The sequence below is a fragment of the Poecile atricapillus genome, chromosome 1 (genome assembly GCF_030490865.1).
Source record: "Poecile atricapillus isolate bPoeAtr1 chromosome 1, bPoeAtr1.hap1, whole genome shotgun sequence".
Lineage (NCBI taxonomy): Eukaryota > Metazoa > Chordata > Aves > Passeriformes > Paridae > Poecile > Poecile atricapillus.
In genome coordinates, this window is record NC_081249.1 from 62,244,604 (window position 1) to 62,260,149 (window position 15,546).

Consider the following 15,546-nt stretch of genomic DNA (forward strand, 5'->3'; position numbering starts at 1 on the left):
CTCCTCTCGAGCCTGCCTCGGAACCTCGCCACCTTCCTCACCAGCGACGTCACTACCTGGCGCATCTCTCACGCCGGCCAAGGGCCTCCCAAAACCCGGGATCCTGAACCCTGATTGGCGCATCCGCCCCCTCCCGCCCGCGGCGGGACGGAGCCTCGCCGAGCGCCCGGCGCTGCCATGGGCGAGGAGGCGGCTGGGCCCCGGCGGCCCGGGGTGGGCGTGGGGGTGGTGGTCACCAGCGCCGCGCACCCCAACTGCGTCCTCCTGGGCAAGCGGAAAGGCGCGCTGGGCGCCGGCACCTACCAGCTCCCCGGAGGCCACCTGGAGTTCGGGTAGGAGCCCCGCGCCCTCCCTCCCTCCCGCCCTGCCCTTCCCTTCCCTTCCCCTGCCCCGCCGTGCCCTGAGGCGGCCGTGCCTTCCCTTGCCTTCCCTTGCCCTGCCCGCCCGCAGGGAGAGCCTGGCGGAGTGCGCGGCGCGGGAGACGCTGGAGGAGGCGGCGCTGCGGCTGCGCCACGTGCGCTTCGCGTCGGCCGTGAACTCGGTGTGCGAGTCCCAGCGCTACCACTATGTCACCGTGCTCATGAAGGGAGAGGCCGAGCCGGGCGCCGAGCCGCGCAACCAGGAGCCCGACAAGAACGAGGGTCAGTAGTCATCCAGTTCCAAGCCCCGTGCCGCGGCAGGGACACCTCTCACTAGATCAGGTGGTTCCGAGCTCCATCCAGCCTGGCCCGGAACACTCACAGGGTTGGGACATCCACAGCTTCTCTGGGAAACAAAAAAGCCGCTCAGGCAAAATTTCTCTATGCAACAGAAAACTTGTTTTTGTATTGGTAGTTTCTATATGATCCATCTAGACTTGCAGAGAAAGAATTGTTGTATCACAGAAACAAAGAATATCCTGAATTGGAAGGGACCCCCGAAGCATCATTAAATCCCATTCCTGGCCCTGCACGGGACAGCCCCAGCAATCCCACATTGTGCCTGAGGTTGTCCAAACACTCCTTGAGCTCTGTCAGGCTGCACTATGGAGTCTATTCCAGTGCCCCACCAACTTTTCCTAACATCCAGCCTAAACCTCCCCTCCCACGGCTTCATGCTGTTTCCTTTGATCCCATCTTAACTCTATACTGATTTTTCCTACTCTTTTCTTTTTTTTTAATTTTTTTTCCCCTACAGGCTGGGAGTGGGTCAAATGGGATGAATTTCCTCCAGCAGATCAACTGTTCTGGGCCTTACGCTGTTTAAGAGAGCAAGGTTATAACCCCTTTACAGAAGAACTTGATCATCTGAAGGGGTACACGGGAAGCCACCAATTAGAGTAAAAAACAAATTGTATGTAACTTCACAAAGTAAAGGACAGACCTGCTTTTTTTTGGTGTAGAAGTAAAAAATATATAAAGTGCTCACCCTGTCCATGTGAAAATACTATGTTTTCCAAAGAACATGCCAACTGTTTCAGTGCTTTTCCCATATTTCACACAACAGTTTTCTCTCATTCCAGACCCATTTCTAGGTTTAGTAGTTAACAATTAACATTTGCTTTTACTGAAAACTCAGTGTTTTATCTAGTTAATATTTATATTGATGAACAGCCATTTGGAAGTCAGCACTAGCCAGGGAAGCTTACTCACTTAAAAGCAGTTGCAGCAAAACTTACTTGTTTAAACCTGCTTTCCTGTAATTATTGGACCAATTTTAAAACTTAGCTTTGTCTCTTAGTTTCAGTTATGAAGCCACTGTCATGAACAAGTTATATTTAATAGACAATGCCTTTTTTTCCTGTAGTCAGCAGTATACACTTGAAAATCAAGACTTATAAATGAAAATTCCCTGACCCTTCCTGCCAGTTGCTTCCATAGCAGAGTTCTGTTTAGAGCCTCAGTTACATTGAATTTATCTGCAGAAATGCCTCAGATCTCTGCAATTGATCTGAATTTGTTACCGAACTCTTGGAATGGAGAGATGCCTACTCTACTGGGCTGACACAAATTTAATTTATAGGTGTAGCTCCATTGCAGAAATCCTACTTTGTGGTTAAAGAGTTGTTAGTATTAAACAGCAGAGATGGGTATAGTTCTCTATGGCTGACTATTGAAATTTGGTAAAATAGGAATTTTCAGTTTGACCAATTAAATGACTGAGCTGTTAGTGAATGAAATTACAGTACCCAATAAGTACATAATACAAAACCAAGGAGTTAATATTTTTAATTTTTCTAGAATCTGTAACCAATTTTGATTATTTTCCAGCTGTTGTCACCAAGGTATCAGCAATTAATTTTAGGATATAACTTTTAAAGAAATCGCTAATTGGCTCATTTTTTTCTTGTCAGACTCTTTTATAGCACATCTCTTGTCTATTTCCTTTAGATATACTCATTGTACAAAAATGTTGTAAGATATCTTTAATTTATTTTGAATAAAACACAGGCATAATACTGAGAGATTAAAATCACCTGAAATTATGAATTGACTTCTCAGTTCTTAAAATAAATCAGCTTGAGGAGTTTAAAGCTCTTCCTTACTTTGTACATGCATTTTTTTAAATGGAGATGGCTCTTGCTGAGAAACAGAATGATGAGGCATAAGGATGCTACTGCCCCTGGCACTCTTCCTGCTTAGAGTTTGAAGTATTAATCATGTGCAACTTCCCTTAAGACAGACACCCGTTCTCTGAGTGAAGAAAGAAGTAACGTTGCACAGCAGTCTTGAAACGGAAATATCACCAAAAATTCCACTGCTACTGTTCCTTTGAAAAAAGCTTATTTTTCTATTCAAAAGTGGAGATTTGCTTCCTGAAAGCAACCTTATGTACACTGAAAATTATTCATTCAGCTGTCAACAAAGAAGCTGTAGGAAGAGTTGACAGATGTCCTGCCCATCTGTCACAAAGAATAATGAAGAAAAAAAATTTTAATTAATTAGTACAATTTTAAATTTTAGAAAACATCTAAGTCCTGATGAGAGAACAGGGACTGCTGTAAAATGGTCTGTCATGCAATAAATACTTTCTTGGCATATTTTGTTAATGGCTATATTCAGTCTATCTCTTGTAAATACACAAGTAGACGCTGAAATGAGGACACAAACAGTATCTCCATATGTCAGCATTTCTGTATCCTCTCTAAATGGACCGATTAAAAGACTACAGTGCAGCAACCAGCTGTCAGCAATCCCCAACTTAAATAACTTTGTTTGTATGTATCACACATTTCTATTTCCCACCCTTCCAGAAAATGTGGTTCTCAGTCAATTTTAGCTGCCAAGACTCAATCCTTTCAACTAAGTCTTTACTTTGATTTTTGGTACTTCTGCTAAATGGGAAAATCAATTGTGTACATATCTAAGCCACTGCATAACAGAACACTTGGTTACCATATCATGGTTCACTAAACTGCTTGTAACTGAGAGAACTCACCTAAAATGGCATTATAGTTAGTCAGCATTGAGAAACATACTCCTGAACTGTACACAGTTTGGAGCACTGATGCAAGGAAACTGATTAGGATGCATCTAATACCTAAAGTTTGATTTTATGCTAAGTGAACAGTGGGCAGAGCTGTTGCCTTACCTATTTCTTAGATGTAATACACTGGTCCCATTTAATCCTTTAATAGAGTACCTAACAAGAAAACTAACAGAAAAAGAAGTGATCATTGCTTGAGTGCCCTCTTATGTCTGGAAACAATCACCCACCTACACAGTATTTCAGCTGGTGAATTACATGATAGAGCCATAGAAGAGTTTTGGGTAGACTGTAACACTACACTTCCCATGAATATTAATTATATATTTTTGTATTTTGTTTCAAGAATGTCCTTGTAAGTTAGAAGATAAAAGAGACTGGTAAACTTTGTCTATGTGATGTGTTTAGAGAGGGCCATTTAGAAAGAAAATACCAATCCCATTATACAAAGCATTAAGAAACTCCATTTTGCAATATTTTGTACAAGTCTGATCATACATGTTTTAAGACAAAAACTAACGTGAGCTAGAAAAGGGGTAGGCAAGGTTAACTAGGATGACTGAGACAGGGCACATGTATTTGGATTAATGTGAATTAAAGACATTGGAGATAAGCACCCAAGAGGAAACAATGATATTGAATAACAGTTACAATATGTATGTAGATTAATAACTTTAGACTCTGAAAGAGGAGACAGTTTAATAACTCTGAAAATACTTCTAAAGGAAACAGCTGAGACAAAACCAAATTCCCCATTTCTCTGAAAACAAAACCCACTGCTCCATGTTATGTGAATGAATGTGACTGAAGTCCTTCTCCCTTCTACATCCTTACGGGATTTGTGCGTGTCAGTCACAGGTGGCAGCATAACTGGCAGCAATGTTTGAAAGATTACTTGAGCAAAGGAGGAATTACCTGATTCATCAGATTCTTCCTGTGAGGAATCTACAAAATGGAAAAAGGAAGAGAATTGTGATCTGTGCTGCAGGACAGAAACCTGTAACTGCCAGGAGCAACAGTTCACAAGAGTTTTGAAATTTTATCAGAGGATTATGTAAGAGAAAAGCAGCTGTCATAAAATGAGTCCTTAAGCAAAACAGGAGAGGAAAGCCAAGGGAAGTGCCTTTGGAAAGACAAAATAAAATTGCATCTGATGCAGGAAATGCAACTGCCAAAGTAAACAAATTAGAAGGTTCAAAGGATTGAAAAAATTATAGATGACAAGAACAAAAAAATCCTTGAGCACTTTGATCTGAAAGGAACTAAACCTGCAGTATGCCCCAAAGTGTGTCACCTCCAGGGTCCCAGGACACTTAACCAAATATCTGGGGCAGTCTTGTGGGTGGGCACTTGCTGCCTCAGAGTCTGCCCAGCACTGTGTGTACCTGGAAGGGCTCACCTGTAAAGGAGTGCATTAGGATGCATCCACTTCTGACTCCTCCTCAGCTGCTTCTAATGCTTACTGGGCATTTTGCATAGGGAAAAGTGGAGTACAAACTTCTGAAACGCAATCAGAATTCAACCACATACTGGGATAAAATGTGCTGAGTACTGAAGTTACATGGCAACTCATCTAAGATTCAAGTTTGAAAAACTGAAGTTAGATCAAAGCTGAGTTTATTTATGACAAATCATTCATTATATATTACAATAATTACAAACTCTTTTATTACACCTTATTGCCATATTTTTGTTCTTGATACACAGATGACCAAGAACATGGATTTAGGCAGTAACAAAAAAAGATACTAAAATTACAAACTTCATGTTTCATTTCTGTGGCATAGAAAAGGCTATCATCAAAAGAGTAAAGTTACTAACAAACATACAAGGGGATTCCCCTTACACCTTTTTTCCCAGGAACTTATGTCATCTAATGTATAGTAAATACATATATATAAATATATATTTACACATCTCTTGCAAACATACATTTACACAATCACTGAAAATCTGACATCTCTCTCCCAGCAGACAGCTCCCAGACATTTCTCCCAGCTCCTAGAACATCTAATAGGAAAAAAACCGAGGCTATAGTCCATGGTTTTAAATTAGTCACCCTATCTCTGAGCCAGCTGTTATCTTCTCTCTACACAGGGCTGCTGGTGTAACAAAAGGGTATTGCAGTTTGTGACAAACATCATCTAACCTACCTTCGCCACAGGAAAGGCCTACTAGGGATACCCCCTTGTACCTAGTCTGAGTCACTGCTGCTGCTTGAGGAGTCTGTTGACATAACTTCTACATCATCTTCATTCTCTTTATTGTGTCCTGGAGGCTCCAGCATGAAGTCATTACTATGATTAGGAGGTAGCATGTTCATTGACATATCACTTGACTGCCAAGGATACTGAGGTGCAAGCACATCTGGAAAAAAAGAGGCATAATCAAGAAAACTTTCAATTTTGTATAGTGACAAATTCAACAAGACAGCTCAACCAGAACTTCAATTTCAAATCAAAACAAATCTTGAAATCTTTTCTGAATTTTGGACAGATTAAACCCTCCAGTAACAGCTAGAAAACATCTCATGATGGAGCAATTCTGTAACTGTAAAAGTCTGCTCTACCAGAGTGGCCCATTTATCTAGGTGGCTCTTGATAACTCATATACTCAATACAAAGCTTTGCATCTTCAAAGCAGAGTTTAAACTGATTCAGCATTCACAACTACTGCGATTAATGAAAATTATCACAGTCTGTCAGTGTGCAAAAATAGATTAAAACATTAAAAAAAAATCAGGCAGGCCATAAAAATTCAGAGAAAAAGGCTTTATCCAAACATACCTGAAAAGTCTTTATCTGAATGAGCTCAGAATGGAAGCCGGTGTTTTACATTCTGTGGCCATGCTTCAGTGCTAGAACCAGCCTGCTATTAAACCAGGCTAAATGTGTGTGCTAACTAGCCTCAAAGTTTGCAGGCTACCAAGCAGTCCAGCAACTGGTTTGCACATTCACTAAGAACTCAGTAACTGGACATCTCTGTAGGAGTCTCCAAAAGAACTACATCCCATAATTAGCATTCTCAGGACATGCCTCCATGCACCAACAGATTCAGCATCCCTACACAAAACGCTCAGGCAGCTTCAACTTTCTTGTAAATCAGTGTTTCCCCTTAACCTTGACAGTCTAGTTAAGAGGGTTCAACCTGACAGAGGAGCCCAAGACTCAATTAAGAGCTTTACTGGAGGAGTTTAAATTCCACATTTTCCAGCTTCTCATGGAAAATTCCTGAAATTACTGAAAATTCCTTTCAGTTCTTATAGAGACAGCACTCAAAAGTTTATGGATCAAGTCTGCATCCTCTAAGGTAAAGCAATCAGCCAGAATGGGCATTATCAAAACATATAGAAATAAATGCTCAAACTCCATTAGGAAGTCACAACCTTAGCATTTCCTCTGACCATATTTCAAAAGAACAGAGAAGATACTTGGGCCAATCCTCAGCGTTTCCCTGGTGGGTTGCTATGGGCAGATGTCAGGGTCCTACTCCCATTCAGCTCACTGACCCATTTTATCCGAGGCCAGAGATTTACAAAGTGAAATGATGCAGGATTTCAAATCACTTCTTAAGAGGCGACAACAGGATTAGACAGGTGACTGGAAACACAAAATCCAAATTTACTATTTCTTCAATGGACCTGCAGGAGGGTTTTTTTAACAAATTCAGCATGATTTTTAAAAACAAGCTTTCCATAACGCCTGATAGTGGCTTAATAGATATGTAAGAATTGTTACAGATCTCCTATGAAGCCAAACAAAGACTTTTTCCACCCTTAAGTCTAACAATGGTAGATCAGTGCTGCACAGGTACAGAGCAACAGAACTCTTGATTCAATTACTGTAATTTATTGCTGAATTCAATTTTTGATGAAGGAATGAATCCCACTGAAGTCAATGGGAGTACCCATTTCACAAAGCAATTAAGGGATTGAAGCTTGATTCCTACACTCAAATGTACTATCTAGCAGTTGTCCTCTGCCACATCTTTTAAATCCAGAACTTCTAAGCACAGACTCAAAGAAAGGTAGGGAATGATAATAAACCACCTTTCTTCCAAATACAGCTTTCACAATTTCATGCTTTGTCATCACCACTAAGCAAATGCTGCTCTGAAAGGGCTTCTTTCTAATATGTCTGGAAATCACTTAATTATTTATTTAGAATATAAAAAGGTTATTTTATACCTTCATTTATATATATAAGTTTTTTTTTTGTATTGACTTAGCTGTAGTGTCTGCAGTTTAGCATGAAATAAAAAAAAATTATGCAATTTCTAATTACCTTTCTTTACTAGGTCTTCACTGCTAGGGAACAACATTAACCACAATTTTCATTGCTTTACCTCTGATTTGCCTTTGCTAGGGGAAATGTGTAACTGCTGTGAATCTATAAGCAGAAAAGAAAAACAAAACAAAAGTGAGTTTCACTTACCTGGCAGTCTGCCTGCTGCAAGTGCGTCCCCTGGTAAGTGTCCATTGACTCCATTGGTGGACGGGTTGTTCATCTGACCCAAGAGACCACTTCTCATTTCCAGATCTGTAGGATATGGCCTACGCGGGTCCCCTTTAAGGAAAATAAAGAATGCTTTGAAATATTTAACACTTGTCTTGCAGACACTAGCTTTAGCTTCAGAGCCCAGTTTAAGGACCAAAAAACCCCATACTCCAGGATGCCTGGATGAGCAATGAGCATCACACATGTTTCATTAAAATCCAAGTCTATCTTTCACTTAGACTTTCATTGTTCATTCAAACTTGGAAGAAAAAAGCATATTAAAAAACAGACAGGCAACCCAAAGCAACTAAAACAAAAAAAATGTTTTTGTTTATACCTTTGCTCTCCCTGCTACTTCACAGCTAAACAGCAAGGACAGGAATTGGATCAAACACCTTTGCATTTTGGACAAAGAGGGTAGTACCCAAAATTGAAACATGTCATAGTAAAAGTTCTGCTTCTGACTCCACTGTTTCCGAACATTCTCTGAAAGAATATTTTAAGGGGAAAGAGGGAACACAACCAAACACGGAGAAAAGCCTTTAGCATACTTGGCTTTGACTTTTAATCAGGGTAAACATTCAGGGGCAAAAGGCAAACAAAGGAGAACAGAGGAGGCCAGTCTGTTAATAAAAGCAGACGGTGTCATAACCTTTTGGAGATGTATGTGAAGTTCATAGGACTTTGGATATCCATTCTTACTGAAATATTAGACATAGCAGCTGAAAACAATGTTACTCTAATAAACCCCAGTGGTTATTGCCATATATAAACATTGTATGACCGGGTATTAACCATGATTTATTATGAAAAAAATCTACTGTCATAAACACAATAGTTACCTGGTACCCATGTCAGAGGGGCACACACAGCATTGCTAGCACTGATCCTATGGGCATATTTAATTATTTCTTCAGAGGAAATGGCACCTGGAAGAATGGAAAAAAATATTGCTGCATTCTCAAGAAATTGTGTCACTTAATTATTTCAGAGTACTGACCACCAATATCTAAAAGACTGGGAATGTGATTTTGCCAAACATTAAGAGCCTGGTTCAAATGCAATGACTGTTTAGAAGATTCTCAGAATATGCAAAGATGAGCTCTCCAGTGAACTGATTTAACACACACACGAGTGCAAAACACCTTCAATATCAATGGTCCTCCAACCTTGGGAAAAACACAGTCTCTTAAACAAGTGTACTTGACAAGCACAAAAAGAATTTGTAAACCTTCAGCTCCTGCTTTACTACATAATTTTTTTTTAGCAAAGAATTTTTTTTTGCTCTTTTAGTAATTATGTACCCAGAGGAGTCATTCCAAATATGTGCCTGTACTAGATGAATAGAAACTTTACTAAGTTCCTTTATTTTCTAGGTGAAAGACACATAACAAAATTATAAAAGACGCTGTAAAAAAAAACAAAACAAAACAATCTGAAGAAGGTGCCTCAGTCCCCCTGTCCCCGCCAAAAAAAAAGTTAGCTTAGCTTGGTAAGTGCCACAGAATGGCAGGAATCACTACAATTACAATCTAGTATCACCAGCTAGAATCAGTCCTTCAAATACAGTGCATATACACAGAAACATTCTCTTCCTTTCCTAGGCAAACCTCCTAAGGCAATTTGGTAAGGCACTTAGGGAATCAGATATACTATTATCAGTCCAAGAAGACTGCTGAGACTTTCATATTAAAATAAGTTTGCACAAAAAAAATAATCCTGTCTTTATTCTGAGGAAATGGTTAGTTTCATAATGATATGAAAAATTGTTTACACACAAAGCATCTGAAATCTGTGATAGTAGAACTAAAAAAATTTTAAAGGCCCAATTTGAGCTCACTAACAACTTTGCTTAGAATTGCATTTACGTAGTATGTACAATCATGGATACTCACCTTTCCGTGCTTTTTCAATTGATTTCAGTTTTTCCTTTGCTTGATAAACAGCTGTTGCCTAGTTATAAAAAATAAAAACCCATGAAGTAAACCAAATCTTCAATGCATCTTTAATTTACAAATGTCTACATGAAGTAATCTCTGTGAATAAACCCTGTCATTTAATTGCATTTTAAAAGCGAAACTTCCGTGAACATTTTCAAAATACACAGAAATAAAGTAGGTTTAGAAGAAAATTAGCATTATAAAAAAAACCTTAATACCATGATAACTATACAGTGTTTGACTACTGAGAAAAAACCCAAACCACTAAGCTCTTATGAAGTTTTAAGTATTTAAATCTTCTCAAACTAACACAACACCACTTTGCCCAAAACCACCTTTTCTACAAGAAGATGCTCAAAAGCAAACACATCATTATGAACTTACCAGTATGTGCTCTGCTTCTTTTAGCTGTTTCTGCAGCTGCTGAATATCATTATCCCGCTTTTCTACTACCTTTTCTAAAAGCTGCATTTCATGATGGATTTTTCCCTGATCAACTGCCAACTTCATTAGCTCTTGAAACTCTCCATCTCTCTGAATCAGCAGTTCCAGGATCTATTGAACAACAGTTTTGTAGAACTTTTAATTTGGCTAGAGTAACAACACTCCCTCAGTCATGCTACGAAGAAGACCAAAGGGCATCCGTAGGAGTATTTTTGTTTGAATGAAAAATGAAACAAAATTTATTTCTGTTTACAGAAATAGCCTATGAAGCACATAAAAAATGAATAAACAACACGAGAGCCAATAATGCCTTTGCAGCAGGGCTAAAGCCCCATCACGACCATTAGCTTGAATATAGGCAAGGACAACGGGAGAAAGTAAGATCAAACAAAAGAATGGAAAAAAAAATAGAAATAAAGCATCATGCTTACCCAAAGAAACACAATTCAGAAAGTCATCTTACCTGGCTCTCCTCTCCTGGTTGTGGAAGCTTTTGGTTTCTTGAAATTGCCAAAATTTCAATTAGTTCCCTGAAAGGAGAACTCCATTTGCACAATTTTCTAAGGCATTAGCACATCAGGTCATCCCAAAATTACCAGAGTACTGTTTTCATTACAAAAGTGTTCATGGACCTGAGTATTTTCTATTTTATAGTACAATGTGGCAGTAATTTTTCCACCAAGAAAGCACTTTTTTTTCTTTGTTATTTGAGCTCATGAAGCCCTCACATATTTGAACTCAAGAGATGTGCTAAGTTCCTGTTACACCATAAAAGACATAAGCAGAAGCTGAGAGAAGAAACAGCATAATGAAATGCACTCATACTTTTCTTCTACTGCCTTTGTTTGTTGCAAGAGGGTCTTCACTGTTTTCTCTACTTTTCTCCATTTTTTTCTCCAATATACTTGTAGTTTAGAGCAATTAAATCTACACTTTCAAATACCATCAGAGTCTCTTATGGAACTACTTTTACAATAAGTATTTATACAATGCTGTATTAGCTGTGCATCAAGCACACAAAATAATTTAAAAGAAACCCTGGTAATATTCTGGTGCTATGCTAAAAGTGCTTCTCAAACAGACCTCTTGATCACTCTTCCAGATATCCAGATACTCTGCCACTGTTCTGAAAAGCCAGCAAAATCTCTGGGCACCACTATGCAAAAAAGGCACTTTCTGTAAATTCAGCAGTTATTTGGCTTCAAAGGCTATGAATGGCAGTTCAACCCTATGCACAAGTAACTGTCTATCTGGAGACACTGTCCTTAAAAGTCATGATTCTTTGCTTGGTCCAGTGTAAGCAGCTCCATGGGGTGTCTGAGTAATACAGCAGTGGGACCAGAAATGTCTAAAAAAAACTCCAGTAAGCTCTGATCTTGGTCTATGTCTCTTGGTCACTCCTGAACACTACTATGATTTTAAACAATTAGAGAATAAAGAAACTTGTCATTGCTACTAAAGCTTCATTCTACCTGACCAACACTGAGCAGTAGCAAGAAAAATCCATTATAAGTAGGTCAGCTACCACCATCAAGGATGATGTCATGGAGTGCTGTAATTCTACTCTGCATCAGCCAGATAATGCACAGATGTGGATTTAAAACTATAGAAAGGCTACAGATTATACACGTGTCTTAATTTTTGCCCCTACCACCAAACCAGTGTTGTGACTGAGAAAGGCCTAGCCCCAGGGTGCTGCAACACTTGGCTGATCAACAGGAAGATTCATGAAAAGTTGCTGAGCTGGGTTCACTGAGGTAGAATGCTAGTTCCAGCATCAAAAAAGAAAAGCTATTTAGATAAAAAACAAGTTTGTTTTCGTTTTTCCATAAACAGCTGTTCTCCAGCAACCCTTATGTCACAATAAAATCTGAGACTGAGGATAAAACTTAAACAGAAGAGCAACTCACCAATAGCTTATACTGCTTCTGGTAATCATTGAGTGAGCAAGCCACATGGATAGCACAGATTATTCCCTCTGAAAATGCTTTCCTAAGCTCCTGCTCTCCCTGAGGTGTGGAAAATAATTTGGAACTCTCTGAACTTCACTGCCAGCTGTGCCTCCACGACATGATTGACATGGATGGGGATTACCAGCCAGGACTCAAGACCATAGACTAAGTATCTGAGCATTTCTATCACTCTGAAGATGAGCTCTGCAGCCTACTTGGAATGAATGTAGCACTAATACAGGCAATGCCAAAACAGCTTATGTCATGCAAATACCATCTACGTATTTCTGACTTAAACATAATTTTTAGTGACTAATAAAATGCCTAAAATCGGCGTGTGAGTATGCACTTCACAGGAAACACAGGTGTCAACCCAGTGCGAAAGGGAAGTGGGAGAAAAAGGAAACGCTCCTTTTCTCTGCGAAAGGGGGGCGAAGCACGACCGATGCTTTCCCACTGGGACGAGCTCCGAGAAGCACTGCGCAGGGCAGGGCCGGGCCGGGCCGAACCCCGGCGCAGCACCAGCCCCTCTGGCCTGAGGACGGCGAGAGAGCAGAAAGACGCGTACCCGAGGCGGGTCGGGCCAGCGGTCCAGTCGGGCCGGGCCCCTCCCATCACAACCTCAGGGGCTCCCGCTCCTCCCGCCGCCCCCGCCGGAGGCTCCGCGCACGCACCGCGCCGGGAGCCCTCACCCCGCCCCCGGTGCCCCGCCGCCACGGGCAGCGCACGGGGCAGCCGAGCGCGGTACCTGGCCAAGAGCTCGAGATCCTCCAGCGCCGCCAGCAGCCGGTCCCGGGTGCTGCTCCGCTCCCCGCCTCCCCCGGTTGTCCCGGCCCCGGCTCCTGCCGCCGCCGCCGCCATCGCGATCCGGGCGCGGACCCGAGCGGGACCCGCCCCCCGCGAGGCGGGGGCAGGCGCGCGGCAGCGCCCCCAGCGGCGGAGGGGCGAGCGGCAGCCGCGGGGCGGCGCGCGCATGCGCGGGGCGGAGGGGCGGATCCCTTCCGGGAAGGCGGTGGCGCCCGGCGGGGCGCGGCCCAGGGGACCGAGGGTGTGAGGGGAAAGGAGAGGGCAGGTGCGCCTCTGTCAGCGCCCCGTCTTGAGGCGGGGTCGCTGCGCGAGGATCTGCGCTTGTTGCTCTTTGGATCACAGGATCATTGAGGTTGGAAAAGGTCATGGAGTCTGAAAAGCACCATGTCAACTAGACCAGGGCACTAAGGGCCACGTCCAGACTTGCCTTAGGCACCTCCAGGGATGCTGACTCCACCACCTTCCTGGGCAGTCTATTCCAATGTTGAACCACCCTTTCTGTGAAAAAAATCTTCCTGGTGTGCAACTTAAAGCTCGCCTGGTGCAGCTGAAGTCTGACCTCTTGTCTCCTACTGGCAGTCATCGGGGAGAAGAGGTCAGCCCCCACCTGGCTACAACCATTCCAAGTGGGATGCATTTGTGCAGTGCCCGGGTCTCCACAAGGAGCCTCCAGATGGCATTGATGTGGAAAACGGAGTAACTCTTCAGGATTTTAAAAAAGTTTAATAGACCCCTGCACTGGACTGTTGTCTCTTATTCCCTATTAAATTTCTAAAAAATCCTGGAGGGTTACTCTATTTTCCACACTGATGTATGCTAAAGACACAGATAACAGGCTGCAGGTGAAGCATGTGCAACTGAATTATATCTTCAAGGGTTGAGGGTCTCAAAAACGCAATTTTTGAGAGTCTTGGTGTTCAAAAATTCCTCAGGTGCCTTTGATCAGATGGAGGATGAAATCACAGAAGGGGTCAGGCTGGGACCACAGAGGGTCATCTGGTCCAACCACCCTGCTCAAGCGGAGTTGTCCTAGAGCACACTGCACAGGATTGCATCCAGAGGGTTCTTGGTGTCTCCAGTGAGGGAGACTCCACAACCTCTCTAGGCAATCTGTTCTAGCACATGGTCACCCACACAGGAAAGAAGTTCTTCCTCATGTTCAGCTTCCTGTGTATCACTTTCTGCCCATTGCCTCTTATCCTTGTGCTTGACACCACTGAGAAGCACCAGGCTCCATCCTCTGACACCTCCCCTTTAGACATTTATATGTGGTGTTTTACTGACAACTGAAAAAGGTTAAGTGCCTGATACTGAAAGCATAACAAAAACCTGAGCTTTAAATCAGACCAAGACTAGGATTTTACCTGGGCTGGCTGTCCTGTGCATGACCAGAGGCAACACTGACCTCCTGACACTGCCTGGGCAGACCTATGTGTCCATGAAGGCTGAAGGCAGCTTGGTGTCCATCACAGACTTATCTACATGCAATGGTCAGGGCAGGTAATAGGCGCAAATCCTGCCCCCAACCCTGCCAGCAGTTGAGTTATAATTAAAAAGTACTGCTGTGTTGAGGTTTTTTTTTTACTGCTGCTCTATATGGGCTGGTGGAAGCGGCCTCTCCTTCTGGGTGGAGTCACAGCGAGGCCAGTGGAATTTTTTGTATTCATGAAAGTTTCAGTAATGTGGAAAGACCCTGAGAGGCCAGGGTGGAGGGAAGATGGGGGAGTACAGAGTGAGAGCTAATCTGGGGCCATGGTTTATTAACCAGGGCAAGCACTGCCACAGAACAACAGGGAGCCCCAGACCCTGTGTCCTTCTGCTGTCAGCAGGCAGCTGCCAGTAAATAGCGATTTTCTTCTCCCCTGATTAGAGAAAGGCCTATAGGAACAATAACGTCTCTGACTGCTCTGGTATTTACTCTGATTATCTGTTACCTTCTGCAACAAGTATGTTCCTGAGAAATTTACATTTATTTAAAGAAGAAAAAAAGGCAAGAAACTCGTTAGTCAGTAATTCTTTGAATTGTGATTTAAATAAGCAATTCAACATTATGAGATTTGTGATAAAGCAATGAAATTTGGCAACTCTGAGAAAAGAATTTTGCCAACAGGAGTTATTTAAAATTCCTTTGCAATGCCCAACAACCCTCAACATTCTGATTATAAATAGTTTGGGAATTCTGTTTAAATTGCATAGCAGATAAAATCTCATCAAATAGTTCTGCCTTTTAAATAACTTTTGCTTGCTTTTTTTTTCCCTCCTCTATTTCCCTGCTTTTGTTCAGGGGAAGATGTAATCAGTGATGGTGTCTGGTTGTGCATCCAGTTCACTGATTCGTTAGTGTTTGTATGGGTGCATAAATAGAAAGAAATCGCAACCTCGAAAACAAAGCAGTCCTTCCGCTAAATCATTTTCATCCTCATACTCATTTTGACATCTGAA

At 42.0% G+C, this 15,546-nt stretch overlaps 2 protein-coding genes across 4 annotated transcripts; one reads left to right on the plus strand and one right to left on the minus strand.

The window, feature by feature from the left end:
* The first annotated feature begins 40 nt into the window (after nucleotides 1-40).
* NUDT15 (nudix hydrolase 15) lies at nucleotides 41-2,833 on the plus strand. Its single transcript, XM_058853897.1, has 3 exons — nucleotides 41-332; nucleotides 451-641; nucleotides 1,177-2,833. Exons 1-3 carry the CDS (start codon nucleotides 178-180, stop codon nucleotides 1,320-1,322), a joined length of 492 nt encoding a protein of 163 aa, XP_058709880.1. The 5' UTR covers nucleotides 41-177; the 3' UTR covers nucleotides 1,323-2,833.
* A 475-nt stretch (nucleotides 2,834-3,308) lies between these two features.
* On the minus strand, nucleotides 3,309-13,201 carry MED4 (mediator complex subunit 4). 3 transcript variants are annotated; one of them, XR_009279220.1, is made up of 8 exons: nucleotides 13,046-13,199; nucleotides 10,809-10,887; nucleotides 10,286-10,456; nucleotides 9,857-9,914; nucleotides 8,804-8,890; nucleotides 7,899-8,030; nucleotides 4,865-5,832; nucleotides 3,309-4,410 (listed from the first exon to the last, which is right to left on the minus strand). XR_009279220.1 is itself a non-coding variant. In XM_058853876.1 (8 exons), exons 1-7 carry the CDS (start codon nucleotides 13,156-13,158, stop codon nucleotides 5,660-5,662), a joined length of 813 nt encoding a protein of 270 aa, XP_058709859.1. In that variant the 5' UTR covers nucleotides 13,159-13,200; the 3' UTR covers nucleotides 3,309-5,475. The 3 variants fall into 3 exon arrangements, 2 of the variants coding, with proteins under 2 accessions (XP_058709859.1, XP_058709867.1); XM_058853876.1 differs by having other exon boundaries at nucleotides 3,309-5,475; nucleotides 5,660-5,832; nucleotides 13,046-13,200; XM_058853884.1 differs by having other exon boundaries at nucleotides 3,309-5,832; nucleotides 10,809-10,875; nucleotides 13,046-13,201.
* Between the last annotated feature and the right edge of the window lie 2,345 nt (nucleotides 13,202-15,546).